At 39.8% G+C, this 20,972-nt stretch overlaps 1 protein-coding gene across 1 annotated transcript in view; it reads left to right on the top strand.

Moving 5' to 3' along the window:
• The window catches only part of dctd (dCMP deaminase), a 30,969-nt gene extending 15,021 nt beyond the window's left edge, over window positions 1-15,948 (top strand). The window contains exons 4-6 of the mRNA XM_066718162.1: window positions 3,305-3,421; window positions 10,189-10,285; window positions 14,937-15,948. Of these exons, the coding sequence (XP_066574259.1) occupies window positions 3,305-3,421; window positions 10,189-10,285; window positions 14,937-15,018 (296 nt within the window). The 3' untranslated portion in view covers window positions 15,019-15,948. The remainder of the gene's footprint in view (window positions 1-3,304; window positions 3,422-10,188; window positions 10,286-14,936) is intronic.
• Window positions 15,949-20,972: the final 5,024 nt, after the last annotated feature.

The following is a 20,972-nucleotide window of genomic DNA, read 5'->3' as shown; positions in this document are numbered from 1 at the left end:
GCTGGGGTATTACCTTTGGGTGGCGTTCATACAGAGTGTACAAGAAAAATAAGAGCGGTAATTGAAAACTGGTTGAGTAGCCATGTGGAGCTTAAGGGTGTCTGCCTGGTATTCTGTTAAAAAAGTAAAATAAATATCTTTGCTGACGGTAACAAACAGACATGTTGTTCTTGAGCTGTCAAGGCCAAATTATGTTGCTGAACTCATTCCCTTATTAGTAGAGTTCTGGTTTTGCTGTTTGCAAAAACACTCCCAAGAAACGTATACTACAGGAGGTATTGAATTAATAATTAAGACCACAAGGAGGGTGTATTAATATGTTCACATCAACCCCCTGAAGGAGTTACAAAACACAATCTTTAGTGGAAGGACCTCCCCTCCCTAATGTATTTATTTAACTTTGATTTTATTTTGTGTTTTTAACTTTTCAATTCACTCAATAGGTGTGAGGGAGAGGGGGACCAGCTGTTTGAAATCAAATATTAAGGTGATGTGGAGATTGCTTAGACTTGTGTTGCCAAGACTGTCACCTTTGCTGAACAAGAGAGAACCTACATGCAGGAAATGGAAAGCAAATGCATAACCTCCTGAACTGGCGCAGGCAACTAATTGGAAACAACACTGGCACACTGAACTACAAATTACACTGCATTACGGACGGTGCGGAAGTAAATGATCGGAGCGACGGTTACTTTGGGAATGGTTAATAAATAACAAGGAAGCCTAGAAGTGGATAGGTGGTATTGTAATGAATAAATGCAATTTTGGTTTGTCTTTTTTAAATCTTTGCCAAAAAACAACAACAATCTGTTGGAAATGTATGAAGAAATGCCTAGGTTATGTGATGTATAGAGACTTCAAATTCTACTACAGTACTATGAATAATATTAATAATCCTTTATTTTGGAATATAAAGCAATTTCAGAGGTTTTGTAATGTGTTGATCCTAAACATTAAATTGCAGACATTGAAATGGTGGTAGATTTTAGCAACAGTGCTCTAACAATTAGTTAGTGTTGATTGGTGATCATTAAGGACATTTTGAATGGGGTGGAATGATGCATATATACACCGATCAGCCATAACATTATGACGACCTGCCTAATATCGTGTAGGTCCCAAAACAGCCCTGACCCGTCGAGGCATGGACTCCACTAGACCTCTGAAGGTGTGCTGTGGTATCTGGCACCAAGACGTTGGCAGCAGATCCTTTAACTCCTATAAGTTACTAGGTGGGGCCTCCATGGATCAGATGCTCGATTTGGATTGAGCACTGTGTGTTCCGACACCTTTCTATCAGAACCAGCATTAACTTTTTCAGCAATTTGAGCTATGTGCATCAATGAGCCTTGGCCGCCCATGACCCTGTCGCCAGTTCACCGCTTTTCCTTCCTTGGACCACTTTTGATAGGTACTGACCACTGCAGACTGGGAACACCCCACAAGAGCTGCGGTTTTGGAGATGCTCTGACCCAGTCGTCTAGTCATCACAATCTGGCCCTTGTCAAAGTCGCTCAGATCCTTACGCTGCCCATTTTTCCTGCTTCTAACACATCAACTTTGAGGACAAAATGTTCACTTGCTGCCTAATATATCCCACCCACTGACAGGTGCCATGATAACGAGATTATCAGTGTTATTCACTTCACCTGCCAGTGGTCATAATGTTAAGGCTGATCGGTGTATATAGCTTATGCATTACTCTTTTCGATGTCAAGGCTGTAGTGGGTGTATCAATGATTATAGACCTAATGTGGATGCAAATGCTTCAATCCTGATCCAGCTATATAAACTGGTATTTTACTCTTCAGAAATTCCATCTCAAATTAAACTTAATGTGGACCACATCGTTAGTATGCACTGCAAATTGACTTGTAATGGAAGCGGATAAACTGGGCTTTTGTTGCTTTTTAGTTGTTTTTTTAGCAAGGACTTCATCTGTTACATTTGGTGATCATTACTAACAAGGGTCCATGTTTATGTAAAGATGAAAAAGTATAAAATCGCTTACATAATGGTTACCGACACTGAGGGAATTTAAGTTGCTCCGCACTTTCTGTGGCAGTCAGCAATAGACACCACCACCAATTTGTCATCGCATTTCAAATCAAGTGAAGCTTTAGGGCAATAATTGCAGCTTTGCTTGCAGTATGGTTGCTATTTTTCGATGAATAACGCAAGATTTTTTTTCCTCCTGTGTAGCGGAAACCTTGAAAACCCAACTCTTTTGATCTGACTGTAGCGCTATCGATCATACTTGTGAGACGAGCCAAAAATCAATGATCTGTGTATTCTGCCTATAGTACACCCCGCACGTGAACAAGTTAGGATTGGCAACTTGGTCCTTCACTTTGAACACACGTGGCCACCACTTCTGTCATGCATTGTACAATCTTCAAACAGTCAGACTTCTTGTGAGGCGTCCCATTTCTGAGCTTTGCTACTATGCAACTTTCAGATTTTAACTGATGGAAACCCTCGATTTTAAAAACACTTCTAATGCATTTATTTTCTTTATGCTGTAAGTTTTCTCCCGTTCTTTCTGTCTCAGTGGCGACTTGCATAACCATATTTAACTTGAACCTCCCTTTAGTTCACTCTTTGTGTGTTTCTTGTGTTCAAGGGTGTTGCACAAAGTACCTCAACACACTGAAGTTAATGCAGTCATTTTGGGAAACATGGGTATATTTTATAATTAACTTCTTTAAATCTTAAGTTGTTGAATGGCACTGGCAACAGCACTCTAAGCGGCCCAATATGTCTTTCCATTGCTCTTGTCCTTCAAGGGATGTTGCATGTGCCATGTTGTGTTGCCTTTCACCATCACGTTCAGCCTAAACTATTTTATAGAGCATGTCATATTTAGTTATTTGTGGGTGTAGAAGAGAAAAGTATTTGATCAATGCATACTATCAGTGCTCACTTAAGTCTGTGAAACCTGGTCACTAAATGCAAAAATGTGTGGGCGAGGCATGGAAAGATATAAGCTTGGAATAACAAGAAGAGAGAGAAAAATAAATTAATGGATCCAAGAACAAAACCCAAGTGACATAATTGAAAGAGTGAAAATATTAATATGGCAATAGGCCAGACACATGGCAAGAAGAACAGATCAATGATGTATAAACCCTGTTATAAGAGATTCTGATATTTTGGTTGGATTGTAATTTTCCTGGTTGATGCAAGAAGGTGTATTTGCCTGTGGCTATCTATAATAACTGTAATGAATATATTTCTTGTTTTTGAGTAGCGATGGACTGAACTGTGTAACAACTGACCGTGCTGCTTCTCCGTCTCTCCGCAGTGTGCCATGCTGAACTCAACGCCATTATGAACAAGAACTCGGTGGATGTGAAGGGATGCACGATGTATGTCGCCTTGTTCCCCTGTAATGAATGTGCAAAACTCATCATCCAGGCAGGTGAGAAACCAGTTGTCAGCTTTGGCAGATTTCTAATGCAGTGTGATTTTAAGTGACTAAATATAAATTTATTTTAGAACTATCCATTCTAAAAGGTCCCCCCCTCCCCATTCACAAGTTCTTTCTCTATTTCCAGTTTGAATAACGCGGAGATTAGATTTTCTCTTTTTTTGTTTTCTTCCCAGCCCTTAGCTTAATTGCTTTGACTAATGATTCCTAGGATATCCGTAGTAAGTTTTTCTAGTTCGGGAATCGGGGACGTACGCAATGCATCTACTTAATGTCAGTTTGTTCTTTTATAAGATTCCTTGCTTACTTTGAACAGATAAAAGAATAACAAAAAAACAAAACGAGACGGGCCCCGGAGGGATCGCATGAAGCAGAAAATCTTAAGCTTTTTTTAGGGTGGGAGATTGGGGAAAACACAGTATAGTTTGAAATATCATGGCATTTTGACATTGGTTGCCTTCAATAGCAGGCTTTTTTTTTTATTCCCTCTCTCCACACAAAGTTTACTTATTTTTTTTATTTTCTTATAGGAGCCCCTGCTGTTGATGTTGAGATGCAGGAGTCTCGGTAGACTTACTTTAGCTGCATATTGAAATGGGATCGAAGTTTTTCTCCTCTAATCATTAAGAGGGTTTTGCAGCCTCCTCCCCACAGCTCAGTGGGGTATAAGCTACATCTCCGGGCTGTCACTTCATTAAGAAAGCGTCTCTACGCCTTTTTCCTTCAACACGTTCCTGTCTCTTTCACCTACGCTCCTAGTTTCTCTCCCAAGATGAACTCATTACAGATGCCCTTTTAGTATGCTTTGCTCGCAGAGGACTGCTTCATAAACACATGTACAGAAAAAGAAAGGAGAGAGAGTGAGTGAGTGGGGGGGGGGGGACATTTCTACAACGGGAAAGGAGCGACAGATGGAGTACACGTGCATTGCTTTTGAATCCCGTTAATCATCTTCGTGGATTAGTGTTGTCTTCTGTTTACGCAATATGGCATCCAAGTCAAAAGCACTTCGTTAGATGCTAGTTGAAGGGGATTGCCTATAGGTGTCTTTTCTGGAAACACTATTTAAACGAGCAATTCACATTAAAATGCAGTCAATTAAGACTATGACGTTAGAGACTTTAAGCATCGTTAAGGTTGCAATAACCCCTCCTCCCTTTTCTCCACACACACATGGAAAAAAATGTAAGAAATTCAAACCGAACCGCAACCACCAGTTGAAGAGATCAGTGCAAAGTTTGCTTGGTGAACTGCAGCCGGTTTCATTTTGATGCTGAGCTGCCGTGATAAAGCTCTCGTGATGCCTGCACACCTCTGTCGCTTTAAAGCAATCGTTTTAGAGAGGGTTTCTCCAAAATGGTGTGGGTGTGTTCCCCTCAGATGGGGGGAAAAAAATAAATAAAAAAAATCTATTTTAAGCAACTGTTGCACTAATGAATTCTCAGTCCCACAGTCCTGTGGAGGATAGCCTCCTTTCTCTCCCCCAGGCAAGCCAAGTGGAGTGTAGGTGGCGCTGTGGATTTATCCCTCGATTTAAAGAGCTCTGTTTTACCCCCAAGCTCCACGTTCCTTTCCAAAAAGGCCAGATTGAAATAACTTGGGAGGGGGGTAGTGAAATGGGGGGACTTGTGTGAAAGCAAAGTAAAATGAGATGCTGCTTTCAACTGAGCACTTATGATAGTCCAAGTACAGAATGTCTACAGCAGCTGGGGCTAATTGAATGCAGTCTTGTTATTTATGAAGTAAAACCTTAAAAAATAAAAACACAAAAACCAACTGTTTCACTCCCTTATAGTCCAATCTATTATCAGAGATACTGAGGGAACGGATTTCAAGCCCTCCTGAGAAAGCTTGTCTTTTTCATGTGACGGAAGTGACAGTATAACAGATACCAGCCATATTGGTTAGGGGCTTTTAGCATCTTACTTTTGCAGCCCTAATTATTTAGATTCTTCATTTCCTGGGTCAGTTTGACTCCCTTTGAACTCCGAAGGAGGCCGATAATTGCCAAATTGGCTAAATATCTCTTAATGCCTTTTTTTTAAAAGGCAGTGGAATGATTAGTGTGGCGAAATAATAAATCTCTCCGCGCAGACGGCCAAACCTCATTTGAGCCGAGAGCTGTCTGTAGCAGCTCAGTTTCGCTTTATTTGATCTGGGCTCTCGCGTTCATTTAGGAAAATAAATTGGTTGAAATTACAGGCTTGTGCGCAGGAATAAAAAGTATGGGGAATGCTGATTGCATTTTAATGTTGTTTAATTATGCTTTAGTTGCTTTCTCATCTAATTTACTGGCTTTCCAGTCCTTTTTTTCCCCTCTTTCTCTTTTCACCTCTGCCGATTCCATCCAACACTACCTATTGTATTCCCATTAGCTAATCTGTTCCCTTTGTTTTGCTTAATCCCCTCATATTGAAATTGAAATGCTAACAGTCCTCTCCTGTTTATTGCCATCACAGTACCTCCCATTGTTAGTCCTGCACGCCTCAGAACAGCGGCACAATCCCCCAGTGCTCCCAGTGAGATTGGGGGGGAAATGTGGCAGGATTTACCCTGAGAAGTCTTTCTCTTTCTCCTTTTCAGAGACCCTGGGTGTAAATCTTCCTCCTTTTGATGGTAGTTTATGCTGCAGTTCATGGTTTCAATTAGATGTTGAGTATTTTACCATGCTGCTCTGTGTGTTTAGGTCCCCCACTGTTAGCTTTGGATTCATGTGTTTTATTATTTTATTACGGGGAGCAAAAGTTTAGCATCTCTTTTTACTTAGGAATAAAAAATGTAAATCCCTTCGAGACTCCCCAGAGATCCATTATTAACCCCTTTTTTCCGCCTCTCAGTTCACATTTGATGATGTAACATTTGTTCTTGTTTCTTTTTCTTTCTTTCTTTCTTATGCACAGTTCAGGCGTATGTGGTTATCTCTTAAATGTGGATGACTTACAACCCAGTCACGTGACTTAACGTGCCACATTTCAATAATGCTTTTCCCATGACTGAAAGTATTTTTGCCCTAGGATGGGGGCCCCACATGATATTTATAATAATTTAATAACTGTTACTATGCCCCCTTCTGTTCTTGTCCACCGATCTTCCAAATGTTCCTGCTTCCCACTTTGGATAGGGCAGAATCATGAAGGTATTGTTACTGAAGTAAAAGCCATGGGTATTTGATAGAGATTTTCACCTGTAATGTCAGATTTGTCCTGTTAGTGATTAGAAATAACAATTGGGGAAGGAAGCTTTTTAAAGGTTATTTACAATGTGCCCCAAGGACCTAGGCCTAGTCAGAAGACCGAGAGAGAGTTCATCAGCTAGGCAAGTGAATCCTTTGAATAGACGAGGCAGTAAATACCTTCAGTGTATTGACTCTTTCCCCTCTGCCTACCCCAGAGCAAGTCTCTTCATCTCAACTGAAACCAATTTCTACAAATAACTGTTGCTGAAATGTTTCTACTTTTCTTTTTAAATACTGCAGGGGGCTAGTTTATTTTCCTGTTTGACTTACAATTCACATCTTATTATGCCAAGAAGGCGAATGTATCGGGTAGAGATTTTGAAAGCGTATTAAAAAGTGAACAAAAGAACCAGATTGTTAAAAGAAGGAAATTCCCCAAGTATAGTTAGAATAATGGCATCCCCCCAAAACATTTCACCTTTTATGTGCAAGTCATTTAAAGAAAGATGTTTTCTCTGCTATAGCTTTACCTCATTGCATTAAATATTTCCAGCATAGTTCTGTATCTTTTTGTTTTTGAAAACCTTTTGTTCAAACAAACAATTAGACCATTAACATGTTAGAGCAGAACGATGCCCCTCTTAATATACAGTACCCATCTTCAGTAAATGAGATGCGTGTGAGTGGTCTGCCTTATCTGTGACTTCACAACAGATCTTTGCTAGTGGAAGTGTGGTGTGCCCAGCTTGTCACTTGTTGGGGGTGACCAAGCCTGTCAACACGAGTCTCTGGAGGACTGGAGACGGGCCATATTCACAGAATCCCATCATCTGTCAGACAGGATCTTGTCACTAGCGGGCCAGGAAGGATCAAGTACAAAGACGTGTGACAAGCTCTGTATGTCCTACACTGGCCTGCCTTTTGTACGGGGGGTCTTCCGCAACACCCAAGATGCACCTGTCACCATCCAAGAGATGACACTGTTGGTCAATCAGCTGGGCGCACAGCCAGACAGCGCTGAAGTGCAATACTTGTAGAAAGTGTAAAACGGAAGGCGTGTGTTTACAGAAAAGCATGTGCGTGACTGATTTCGGTAGCATTGCCCATTTAAAGCTGGAGTCCGTAACCAAATCTCGAAAGACGTGGGTGTTGATTTGAAGAGCAATTTCAATTAGAGGTCTCTCTTGATGAAGAAAATGTGTATATAATAACTACACTTTCTTTTCCTGCTATTATTGCCAATCATGATGCATCCAGTGGTTTCCTAGGATTTGGAATAATGTGTTGTCCAATTCCGGGCTTCAATGCTAACCTACAAAATCCAGCTCGGATCCAAGGTGTTTTTTTCCGCCAGTACAGAAGTGTTCAGCATTATAGGAGAAGCCATGTTGTCCTCCACAATGAGTTAACGATGTCTCAAGTTAACAATTATGTTTGTAGTAGGAGTAAATAAAGCACACAGCTGTAGATAATGTTTAGCCCTTTACCTTCGTGGTGTGGAGTGTCGAGTAGAATAAGAATAGAAAAGCATTTTGATGAAGCCTTGCGCCATTGTCATTCAGAATATTGAGATGGTCTGACTTCAGCATGTTAAATATGTCAGGTGCTGCATTTATGAATACTGAAGGTGTTGAATATAGACCATTAAATCAATACCAGTGTGTGCAGAAGACCTCCGTAATTGAGGATTTGTGCAGAGCTTTTCCAGTTCTCGGGCAGTATATTAAAGCACTTTAAATACAACGATGTACAACTGTACCCACGTGTTTACATTTTAAGTTAGTTTGAAAGCCTTCACAATATAGGCCTGGAATCCCGGACTGTTTCCCATTGCTGTAATTACCACAATGCAGATGGGCTCCCATCTAATTCCGGAACAAATCTTCTAACCTGGAAATGTCATGTCCGATGCAGCTCCGGTTTACATTTGAGACGCAGGGAACGAGGAAAAACAAACCCAAAGTGCTCGAGTCTGTTCTTGCTTTGATTCTGGCTTAAGCCACACGAGAAGTCGGTCTCCCCTAGCAACCCCGCTCTCGCTTACCTGAGCTCACGCTGAGGGATTGTCTTTCGCCTTGTCGGAACTTTTTTGGTTCGGTAATTGCTAGTATCTCCCCAGCAGTCTGGGTCAGAAAGGTTGCTGACCTGTCCTTTCACTTATGTTCACCTATGCTCAAACCCATGCTGAGAGAGTCCCCATTCATTATATGTATGCCTTACAAGTGAAACGTTTTTTATTGTAGCTTTAGGTTGCATTGGGTAGCAAGAACAATGCTTATTGCCCCGCTGTTCAAACGATAATACACTGAATGTGGTGATTTGGTGGGCATAATATTGCACAAAGGAGAGAGGCGTTAATTGAACATTATTTCTGATCTGTTTTGTTTACATTTTGAAACATTTATATATACCGAGTTTGAAATCTGATGCATTTAATATGAAACTGTACACTTTCCCTTTATGGCCATCAACCTACACTGCTCTTTTTAAATGCCAACAGAAGGCAATCATTAATCAATCACATAATGCATGTATGCATCTTTCTCTTTAAATTAAATCCATTTTACTTATTGTAACTCTCAGCAACCCCGGCAGCATACACACTTCACCTTGGTGTTTCATGTCCCTTCTTTCTCAGTCTCTTTTTCTCTCTGTCTCTTTCACTAAAGTACAAGGAGAGGCAGACTCAAAATAAACTTGGTTCATATGAATGCATGTTAACCTTCTCAAAAAGGCAATATAACAGTCATTTATTTTGCTGTCCTTTTACTGCAAGCTTTTCCCCTCAATATATCCTTTCTTGTTAGCGGTCACTTCTGTACATGCGCCTGACAGCCATAGAGCTTGTGCAGTGTCTTTTCCCATGGTTTTTATTTCACCATTTCAGGCCCAGGTAATAAGGCCGTCTTTGATTTGTCACTTTGCTGTTTTTGCTTTCCACAGTGTAGGAAAATATCTTTATTGTTTTTGTTAGTCAGTTTGTGTTTATTTTCCTTTATAAAGAGACAACTTGTAAATCTGTATTAAAGATGTATGTTATGGACCCAATTAGTGTGGCACTTTGTTTGCTGTAGAAAAATGGAACCGCTCATCAAATTAAAATGAATTAATGCGTGCTTGTGCTTGTGCTTCACCTGCGAACACGGACTGGATAGCCAGCTGTACTGCGTTACTGTACTGAGTGGTCATGTGGTTCTGGAGATAGAAATCCCTCTAGCAGAAGCAGTGACCCTATTGTTTGACCTTGGGCAAAATGCTGAGTCTCCCGGCAGGATCTCTGCCCCACAGTGGTGAAAATGGACTGTCTAACTGTAAACAAGCCTCCACCTTTTAATCGAGAAGGCTCATGCTCTCTTTACCCCCCGACTGGGAACGGCCTTATGTTTTAAAGATGCAACTGTGTTGCTTTGGAATTATTTTCTACACTTCTTAGAAAGCTTGACAAAATGTGTCCCCTTTCCCACTGGTGGAAGGAGGAAATACACCCCCCAAATATTTGCCATTTTGTGCGAGCTACTCTGCAAGCTTAGCTCTCTGTGCTTTTACTGCTTGTCAGATAATTTCCTTTTTTTTCCACCTACAGGTATCAAGGAAGTGATTTATTTGTCAGACAAGTACCACGATACCCCAGAAATGACTGCCTCCAGACGCTTGTTTAACTTGGCGGGAATTAAGTACATGTAAGTCTCCAAAGCGTTCATTTGCATCTGTCAAAGGCTGCCACATCTACCGCTCCTGCAAACGAGGTTGACTCAAAGCCGACGACAATCAAGAGAGGGAGCTCACGCTGAAGTGTTAATTGACGCCTGCCCTGTGAGACGACACTCCAGACTGCTGATTGACCAATAATGGCTTTGTTAGTGAGGGGAAGGTTTCTGAAGCCAACCTTGAGAGAGTCTTTTGGGGGGCTTTCTTTGCTCTTGTATTATTACCCAGAACTTAATGTCTCGCAACTTCCTCCCCTCAGCTTTCAGTCCACGGTCATGTCCCGTCACAACTAGACGACTGGAGCTCTACATTAATAGCTGAGCGGTCTCTCTGTGCCTCTTTCAAGTAAAGACCAATCATGGTGGTTCACAAAATGGCGGAGTGTGTGCCAAGGGTCAGTGGACTTATAGTTGACCAGGGCTTCTTTGGCTTCATTTATCCATTGCCTGTGAGCTGTGGGGTTCTCGGGGTGGGGGGTGGGAGCTGCATCAATCCTCCCTACAATGCCTTCAGTCTGCTGTTTGCAGTGTAGCCCCGCACTGTGAAAAGGGAAAAAATACTTTGACCGCTCGTGTTTGTAAGACCCTCCATACAGAGTACAGCTCTCCCATGTTATTAGGAGGATTTTAGCGGTGAGCTGTGTTGATCAATAGTGGGAGATTTCCCCTGGGAGCTGCGAGAGTAGGAAAAAACTAGAAAGGAACGGCTGGTTTTAAAAAGCTGCGCGATGTAGCCGGGGATATACGCTGACCGAGTATTTGTTATAAAACATTGATTCTCTGCAACTGTTTGTCTGTGTGGTGCACCTCATGTATAAGTTAACCTTTTCAGATGTCCTTTGGGTTTTAATGATATTTAGAGTGTGTCTAATTTTCCTGCATTCAAAAAATATATATATAAATGCCCCCTTTTTTTTTAGATTGGAATACGGTCCAGTCTTGAGCAAACGCTTTATCTTCTCTTCGGATGATAGGTGGATATCCTGCCTGCTGTGAATGTGGTGTTCTCATTTTCAGGGATGGTGCTGAATACCCTTGAGACAAGGAACAGTAACTTTTACCAACTTTGCCATCCTTGCACCCCTTCTGCAAATTAATAATAGCTTTTGTTATTGCACGTAGAACAAAAAAAGCCATGGTAGATCAGCACCATTTCTAATAAAATTGGAACCACAACATTCAACTCACAACAGTCCCACTTTCAAAAGCCATCTAGGTGCCTGAGACGGCATACAACTGGCGTCAATCCACTGTTTAATCCACGGCGTCTCTCTGCATGCAATGCCACATATGAAGTCAGGTCTCAGTCCAAACCTAGAAAACGAATGCAAACAAAAGTACGAAATGATAAAAAAAGAACCCGCTAGAATGAAATCACTCCTCTTTAACGGCTGCCTAGAAGTAAAGCCGATGTATTTTTCATTTCTTTTAATTAGCACGTTTATGCTAATATTTATGCATTTTGTATCTCAAGGGATAAAAATAAGAAATCCACTATACTCTGGTTTAATGATATGCCGAAACTCGAAAGCAATAATGTCCAATATGCGTGCTCCCGTTTTTTTGTTTTTCAGTGTGACTCCAATATTAAAAACCCATGATTTGGCAGGCCTGGTTCTCCACATAAGTAAATAAAATGTTTGAGGGGAAAAAAGATTCTGAAGCTGTTCAAAACTGCTGGCTATATATAGTTTTCGTTTGCCCTTCAAACCTTTTCATCTGACTTAAGGCAAATATGAATAACTTTGCCTACCAGCTGAATAACTGACATCTGACTACAAAAATATGAGGCTACAATATAAAGCAGTTCAAGGTTTTTGTAGTACTGTGCTCAAAGGTTCATTCCATATCCAACTTGAAGGCAACTTGGCACCTTCAAAGCTTTTCAGTTATTCACATAGTTGCATAAAAGAAAAAAGAAGTGTAGAGTTGAACTCAAACAAAACAAATTTTGTTAATTTAAGTGCTAAGTAGTCCATATTACAGGGCTGAAGTAAGGGAACACAAAATTAGTTTTATTTGTACGTATGTTCCGTATTTGTATAGCATTTAAGTTAAGTTTTTTTTTTAAGGAGATATTCATGTTGGTTTAGTTTAGTTTCTCTCAATAGATAACCCAGTGGGTGTTTTTGGTTGTGACACCATAGAACTACAATGTTGAAAATAGGTGTTCCCAGCGTTGGATTTGAAAGTTGAAACAACCACATTTTTCAGTGTTGTGGCACTGTTGAAAACATACAGTGTTTCCATTTTCAAAACCAACGTTTGCCACAACCTTTTATTCAACGTTCTTGTTGCATTGTATTTCAGCTTGCTTTCAACATTGATTTCAATTTACTTTTTGTAAAAAAATAAAATAATAATTTATCAGTTATTCTTCAGTCACTCTGAAATCTAAGAACTTGGTCACAGTGGAAATACTTTTAACCGATCATTCACCTATACAATAATTTATGTAATGCCCTAAAATAGTTGCTTACATCTTCTGGTACAATATTATTCGCTGTGGATATAAATGTATCTTACATGTAGGCTCTAAATGAATCGAACACCACACATTTTAACTTTCTTTTGTACTTAAGAGGAAATGGTTATAGAGCAAATGTCAAATTATACATTTAGAAACAATTTTTAAGCAATAGTTTTTCCACATTAAGAAGGATTGCCTTGTTGCAATTTCACATTGTTTTCAGTGTCAATTTAATTCGCTATTCTTGGTAAATGCAACAAACATTCCCGATCAAGTACTTTTATTGAGGACAGGGAAGTTGGGGGAAAAAAATGCTTTTTAATTTGTGAGTCTGCTGTTAATTGTAGCAATGTTGTAACAACGTCCTTCTTAGGTGTAACGTTGTTCCGATGTCAAATGTAGAAAGTACGATGTGGAATGTAGGTTTGCACCTTGTTCTAACATTGAGTGCCTGCAGGGAAGAATCTGCATGTTTCTTTTACATTAGCTTACATTAGTGACATCAGGGTAGATACTAACAGGCTTACATTAGCAGGTGCAGCTTTCAAAACTGAATACCTCTCTGTACAAATCACAAAGTAACACTGTTGACTGAGGTTTTATAATTGGTAACTGTTTTAATGTATTTTGTTTAAAGTTAATTAACCACTTTCTCATATTGTATAAATACACAACCACATTTGGGGTTTAGTTTTTGGATTATGGAAATGTACTGTAGTATTTCTGCAACATTTTCTGCCCATCCACATAACTTTTGATTTTGCAATTGATTGGCCTGAGCCTGTCCTTTTATCTGTGCTTTTATTTTGCTGACTGGCTGTGAAGCTCCAGCTGGATTATTTGTGTTGAAGTGCGTATTTCTTGTGCGGTAGGGTAGTGTGACTTATTTATTGATTCCGCTGCAACATGTTTGTTGCATACGTTTCTGCGCTTAACCGTCACGCGACACCTGTGACTGGAGATTTGCTTTGCGGCTGGGTTTTTGTGCACACGCTGCACTTTTGAGATCACCCGGGAGACTTCCCAGACGCAGACATTATTCAGTGCTGCCACTGTTTGAGGGACAAGCTGGTTTTGTGGGCACCTACTGTCATCCATATTGCAAAGGCCTTTTTTTTTCCCTCCTGACTGATAGCAGTTGAATAATTGTACTATACGCTGCCCTGAAGAGGCAGTACTGTTCTAGTGGATCAAATGTGCAGGTGCATTTTGACACTAATAGAGGAGGTGAATTTTCTGTTTTTACTACCAGTTTGTATTTTTTTTAAATTTACATACACACGCATACTGAACAAAAATATGAACGCAACATTTAAAGTGTTGGTCCCAAGTTTATTTTAATGTAAATTCCATTTTGATTTACACTGAAAGCAAATAACCCACCACACACATCAGTCACCTTATCAGACTTCTCTCCTTTTCCACAGACCTCATGGTAAAATGGAGGCTTTTTGGTGCCAATAAGTGAATGTAGAAATGAATCTTGCCTCCATCGTGTTGCAGAGCTGTATATATTTACAATGTGCTGCACCGTTCCACATCCCCTCTGCTGTATAGATCAGTTTGCCAGGCCTTACTTAAATGTTTTATGTTAAAAACAAACAAACGTGCTGCTTCACTCTCAGCTGATGAATGTAAAGACATCACAAACCGTAAAAGCCATACAGTAGCCGTCCAACAGGGCTGACAGATGTGAACGATGGTGACCCATGCGATTCACTCCTGAAGAAAGCATGTCCAGACGTCTCCCTTCCTCCCAGCATGGCACACATAATTGGTTCCTTCACAGGTGTCTGAAAAGATTTATGTCACACATTGTGAATTTGGTGGGGAAAAAAAGAACAAATCTTTCAGACACGGAGCAACAAATTGAAACAGGTGAAATTATGAGAAAAACAAACGTAGCATTATATGTTACTCCAGCAAAGCTTCTAATCTAAGTTTTCAATTTTGATGTGGTGGTTTTCTTGTTTTCCTGGGATCCATTCCAGTGTTGCCAGAGTCCGTCTCGTGTGTGTTCCTGCAGTGTGTTCGGCCCATTGCCATTTTAAGCTCTTCACTCAGCTTTGTTTCTGATTTGAAATGTGTCTGTGTATGTATGTATGTGTGTATATATATGTATATACTCTTTTATTTTTTTATTTCTCCTTTCAGACAATTTGTACCAAAGCACAACAAGATTGTCATCAATTTTGATTCGATTAAACACCGAGCAAACAGCCTACAGACTGAGTGAATGATTCCACCACGGACCGCTGCAACTTTCATTTTCCCATTTCTGAGGCTGCTAAAGGATTTTTTTGTATTTTTTTTAACAAGAACAAAAACAAAAAAAAAAAAATCTAATGTCAAGCTTTTTTATGTTCTGAAAGTAAATCATAGGTTTGGTTATATTTCCTATTGTTTTCCAGTGATTGGCAGTCAGGGTCTTTGAATTTGTACTGTATAAGATGCATGTCACTTGCTGTCATACTCCTTGTTTTAGAATGTTACTTTTTTAACTTGCTTATGTACTTTTATACTTCTGTCCTTTGCTCTAAGGGGAGTTGAATGAATCTGGTAAGAAATAACCAAAATTAAAACGTCTCTTCAGAGAAATTCTCAAATTACTGGAGACGTCCAGAGAGAGCCAACCAGATTGGGCCCTATAATCCACACTTCATTAAAAATAAATTAATAACAATAAAATATGAACGCACTTTACTTTTAGCTGGATATTTGTATTCCTCATTACTCATTTTTTTTTCCCCAACTGTGTTTCCTTGTGATTTTCAAAAAGGACTCTAGTTGATTGCAAAGTAATTTCTAAAACCTCATCTGGATCAATAAACTGTTCCTTTCATGGGGTTTATGAGATGTCATGCATCCACTATCTGGAACTGTTATAAAATGAAAGAAGTGACTCATTCGGTGGTATATAAATTAGGCTTTAAAAATAACTTCGCGAGCAATGTCATTCCCCTTTTTAAAAATCATGCTGCTGTTTCTCTCGTTCAATATACAAGATAAAAACAGGGACTTTGACTGTATAGACAAATATAATTATTGTTTGCAGTTAAGACAGAATGTAAAAGTCTTTACAGTGGCTTATTTCCCTTCCATTAGCATTTGATGTGTGGTAGGTCGTAAATGTTTACGGTGAATAAATCATATAATAAAAATCTGACTTCTCGTAAAATCTGTGCTAACCATACCTCCCACAAACACCACCTACCGAACGAGCCCCTTATAGTAATGACTTGTCAAGGTGTTTTTACCCTGTAAAATTGCAGAATTCCAGCTTAATCTGTGAATTAATCTCTTATTAATGTCTTCTGTGGTATAATGGTAAAACCACATTGAACTGTAGAAAAGCAAAGTGAAATCCTGGTAAAACTAGTAAACTATGGAACTATGGTACGAGTCCAAGCAGGGGCTCTGGCCACACATTACACTTGTTCAAACCATGTGAATGGGGGTGGTGTCTCTCTGATCCTGCAGGGCCGTAGTGTCTGCTGGTTGACAAGCTCATTAATTGGTCTAATTCAATGATAAACTGGAAGAATTTTACGCTTCTCGCTGGACTCCAACATCTTCTGTGTGTGCAATATCTTGAGTCATCAGCAAGTTTTACGCTATCAGCGTAAGTGAGTTTCCAATAAGCTCAACTGAGTAAATCATTAAATTAACTATCAGGGTGCTCCTGTTGGAACAAAAACGAGAAGACACTGCCCTCTGAGGACTGTGGCCCACTTGTGAGAAGTTAACATGCAAATTGATTCCAGTAAACGTTCATAAGGACAACCATTGAGAAATTGGAACTACTCTCATTTCATACTGTTGACCTGTTTTTTAAATGCCATAGAGTCTGAAATAACTAAACACGGCTCTTCTGGGAATTATTAACCTCCCGTTTTAAAACTTCGAGATGGTGCTGGGAAATTGGAATATGTGACCCTTAATAACATGATTGTGAAGCTTTTAATTTAGTAGTTCATTTGTATTCTTGTGGGAGGAAGACAAAAAGATGCATCAGGAGTAAGAAGGTTAGATGTCATTTAATATTGTACTTGTTAATTCAGTCAGGTTTACACTGAAGAGGAATAGGCCTTTTTAGCTTTTTGAACGTTGTTTTCATGTTGATTGCTGTTTACTTGCCTTTCAATTCTCCTGAAGGGTTATACTACAACCCAAACTGCTGTGAATTGGGCCTTGACATTCTGTACCTTTTATTTTTCTTATCCATTATACATCATAAACAAGGACATGTACAATAATAGTGTCACTATTTTAATTCTGGTCTCATGATTATTGTTCCCTTAGAAATGGGCTTCATTCAGCCTTGAGGGTTTAGAGACAGGAAAGCAAACTGCATGGAAAAAAAGTCTGGTTTGATTGTTGGCAAAGACCTCTCCTTGGCCTACATTTCAAAAGTGCAGGTATTTTTTGTTGTTGTTGCTAAGTACTGCTTTCAGACTTGTATCTTCTGAGCACTTTCATCACATACACATTTTCTGATTAACTATGCTACACTCTTGTCAATATTCAAGATTGATTTCTAAATCTGTATTTCAGAGGACAAAAGTTGAATAGATTTTTGCTGCAACCCATGTTGGCAAACTTTGAAACGCTTTCTATTTTCCATGGTTTACAAGCATAGAAATATTTCCTGTGCCGGCTGACAATCAATTTCACTTTTGTTAAAACTCCACCGTTCTACCTATAGAAATAAATATATATTATATATATATATATTATATAATGTGTGTATATATTTGTATATGTATCTATATGTGTATATGTATGTATATATATGTATGTATATATATACTCACCTAAAGGATTATTAGGAACACCTGTTCAATTTCTCATTAATGCAATTATCTAACCAACCAATCACATGGCAGTTGCTTCAATGCATTTAGGGGTGTGGTCCTGGTCAAGACAATCTCCTGAACTCCAAACTGAATGTCTGAATGGGAAAGAAAGGTGATTTAAGCAGTTTTGAGCGTGGCATGGTTGTTAGTGCCAGACGGGCCGGTCTGAGTATTTCACAATCTCCTCAGTTACTGGGATTTTCACGCACAACCATTTCTAGGGTTTACAAAGAATGGTGTGAAAAGGGAAAAACATCCAGTATGCGGCAGTCCTGTGGGCGAAAATGCCTTGTTGATGCTAGAGGTCAGAGGAGAATGGGCCGACTGATTCAAGTTGAAGAAGAGCAACTTTGACTGAAATAACAACTCGTTACAACCGAGGTATGCAGCAAAGCATTTGTGAAGACACAACACGTACAACCTTGAGGCGGATGGGCTACAACAGCAGAAGACCCCACCGGGTACCACTCATCTCCACTACAAATAGGTAAAAGAGGCTACAATTTGCACAAGCTCACCAAAATTGGACAGTTGAAGACCTGGAAAAATGTTGCCTGGTCTGATGAGTCTCGATTTCTGTTGAGACATTCAGATGGTAGAGTCAGAATTTGGCGTAAACAGAATGAGAACATGGATCCATCATGCCTTGTTACCACTGTGCAGGCTGGTGGTGGTGGTGTAATGGTGTGGGGGATGTTTTCTTGGCACACTTTAGGCCCCTTAGTGCCAATTGGGCATCGTTTAAATGCCACGGCCTACCTGAGCATTGTTTCTGACCATGTCCATCCCTTTATGACCACCATGTACCCATCCTCTGATGGCTACTTCCAGCAGGATAATGCACCATGTCACAAAGGTCGAATCATTTCAAATTGGTTTCTTGAACATGACAATGAGTTCACTGTACTAAACTGGCCCCCACAGTCACCAGATCTCAACCCAATAGAGCATCTTTGGGATGTGGTGGAACGGCAGCTTCGTGCCCTGGATGTGCATCCCACAAATCTCCATCAACTGCAAGATGCTATCCTATCAATATGGGCCAACATTTCTAAAGAATGCTTTCAGCACCTTGTTGAATCAATGCCACGTAGAATTAAGGCAGTTCTGAAGGCGAAAGGGCGTCAAACACAGTATTAGTATTGTGTTCCTAATAATCCTTTAGGTGAGTGTATGTATGTATGTATATATATATGTATGTATATATGTAGTCTCTTAAAATATATCCTAGATGATTTTCCATGATAGGTTATTTTCAAGTGGAGAAATTACCCTAACGAAATGCAAACCTTTTCAAGTTTGCGGTTTTAGCTGGCCCGACTGTAAATTGACTTAATCTTCCTGAGGGATGAGGAGCTTATCTCTGTAATGTAATAACATTCAGTTATTTAGCGTTTTGTTTTCTTCTGTATTTAATGGTGCAAATCCGAAATCATGACCATGCTTCTCTCTCATCAGAAGAGAAGTGCACCTTTGCAGTCTTTTTGTTGCACTGTGCTTTAGAACAAACGGGACAGGGTTATTCACAAACCTGTTGCTTACCTTTACTGCATATATTTGCAGGAGTCTTAACTCATTAGCTTTCAACAGTAGCCAAATAAACTGTGGATTATAAATTTTTAAATTTTTGCAATTTTCTTTCTTTATTACCCATTCAAAGAGAAGACGCATGAGGAGTAATATTTAATGATATGCAAGAGGAATAAAGAACCTCATCAGGGGACATAAATATGGATTTAAAAATGTGATTGTGATTGATTCCTTCCAAAGCAAGACCATTTTGCACTCCATCACTGTATCTTAATGTAAAAGTCAACACAGATGCACCATTTGTAAGAATGTGTCGGGTTCATTTGAAAAGTTACTGTATGATCTTTTAAAAGATTTACCAAAAAGGCTCTTGATCAAAGCCAGTTAGTTTTAATAGTCATCGTCATTGTTTTTCCTCAATGTATTGTACAGCTGAGTACTATGTTCATGTAAATATATATATGAAATAAATAAAGAATATAAATATTTACATAAAGTATAAACCTTTTCCTACCATCATGTTGAGAGGCACTTCATTTAAGGAAAGAGAAACAAAAGGAATGGAAGATATAGACGTGACAACCGAGTTCCTCTGACAGCTGCCAAAGCCATCGCTCAGTGGAAACATCTGCAGGAACGTGCACTCCGACGGATTCTGTACCGTACTGCGAGCGGCAGAAACAGGTTCTGCATGTTAACGTTTCTGTCCTGTAGTGCAGTTCACTCCATAATACTGTGGGAAGGGGTTTGCTTGATGCTGCGCCAACTCCAGTATTAGAGAGACCTCATTATCTTTTAATACTGAGCCATTCTGTTCTTTCAACCTCGGTTTCTGCAGGGTAGAATTCGATGAACCCTCAATGGGTTGAATTTACTTTGAAGGTTTACAGTAACAAAAAAAAACGAGAGACTAAAGCATAAATCTTCAAGACTTGAATCTGAGGCGCAACTCTGGGGTGACTGGAAATTAGGTGAGATTACTGGGTAGAAGACGAAAAGAGAAACGAGGGACTGTTTTTCCCTCTGTGTTGGATTTGCCAATAGGGAGAGCCTGTGATGAATTGAGCCATCATGTTGTCAAGACGTAGGAGTTTGAGAGAAGGTGAGAGAGGCCTGTGGCTTTACTCAATCAGCTGGAGACGAAATCCAATATGAAACAGCGTCAGGACCAGAGGAGATTGTTTGTTGGCTATGAATGAGCCAGCCTGCAGGGCCTGGCTGCGGTCCAGCTTGACACTCCTAGGAAGTTCAAGGAAACAGAGATGTATACTGTCCTCATTAGGAGCCCAGCAGCAGCAGCAGCAGCCAGGCTTCTATACGGCTGTACGTCATAATGGCTTGCTCACCGAATCCAATAGCCTGTTACAAAATGCAGCCTGCGTTGTTTCTTTCAGACACAATGTGGTCACAGGAATGTGTTAATACTCGAGTAGAAAACACCTGCCATCAATAGAAAGAGGAAACCGGAGATTAAAAACACTTATTCATGTTCAGCAAAATTAGGACAGGATGTTAGGATTAGGATGTTGATCTATAGCATTATGCTTGGACAAACTCCTATTCCTACTTATTTGCAAACTTTATTACAGATTTCATCTTGATTTTATAATTGAAGACGAAGCGTCTGGATCCAGTTGGCTCTGTTCTGGGCCATTACAGTTTTTGGACGCGACTTGTTCCAATGTTCTGCAGCTCATGACTGGAATGAGCTGCAACACGAAAAACAATTGCAGTTTTCTCTCAGCGGGGGACTTGAGCTCTAGGGGTAAACTCTGCTTTGCAATTATACTGTTTTTTTTTTATT

The sequence above is a fragment of the Amia ocellicauda genome, chromosome 12 (genome assembly GCF_036373705.1).
Source record: "Amia ocellicauda isolate fAmiCal2 chromosome 12, fAmiCal2.hap1, whole genome shotgun sequence".
Taxonomy (NCBI): Eukaryota; Metazoa; Chordata; class Actinopteri; order Amiiformes; family Amiidae; genus Amia; species Amia ocellicauda.
Note: the sequence above shows the minus strand (reverse complement) of the source record. Positions and strands in the feature narration are given on the sequence as shown.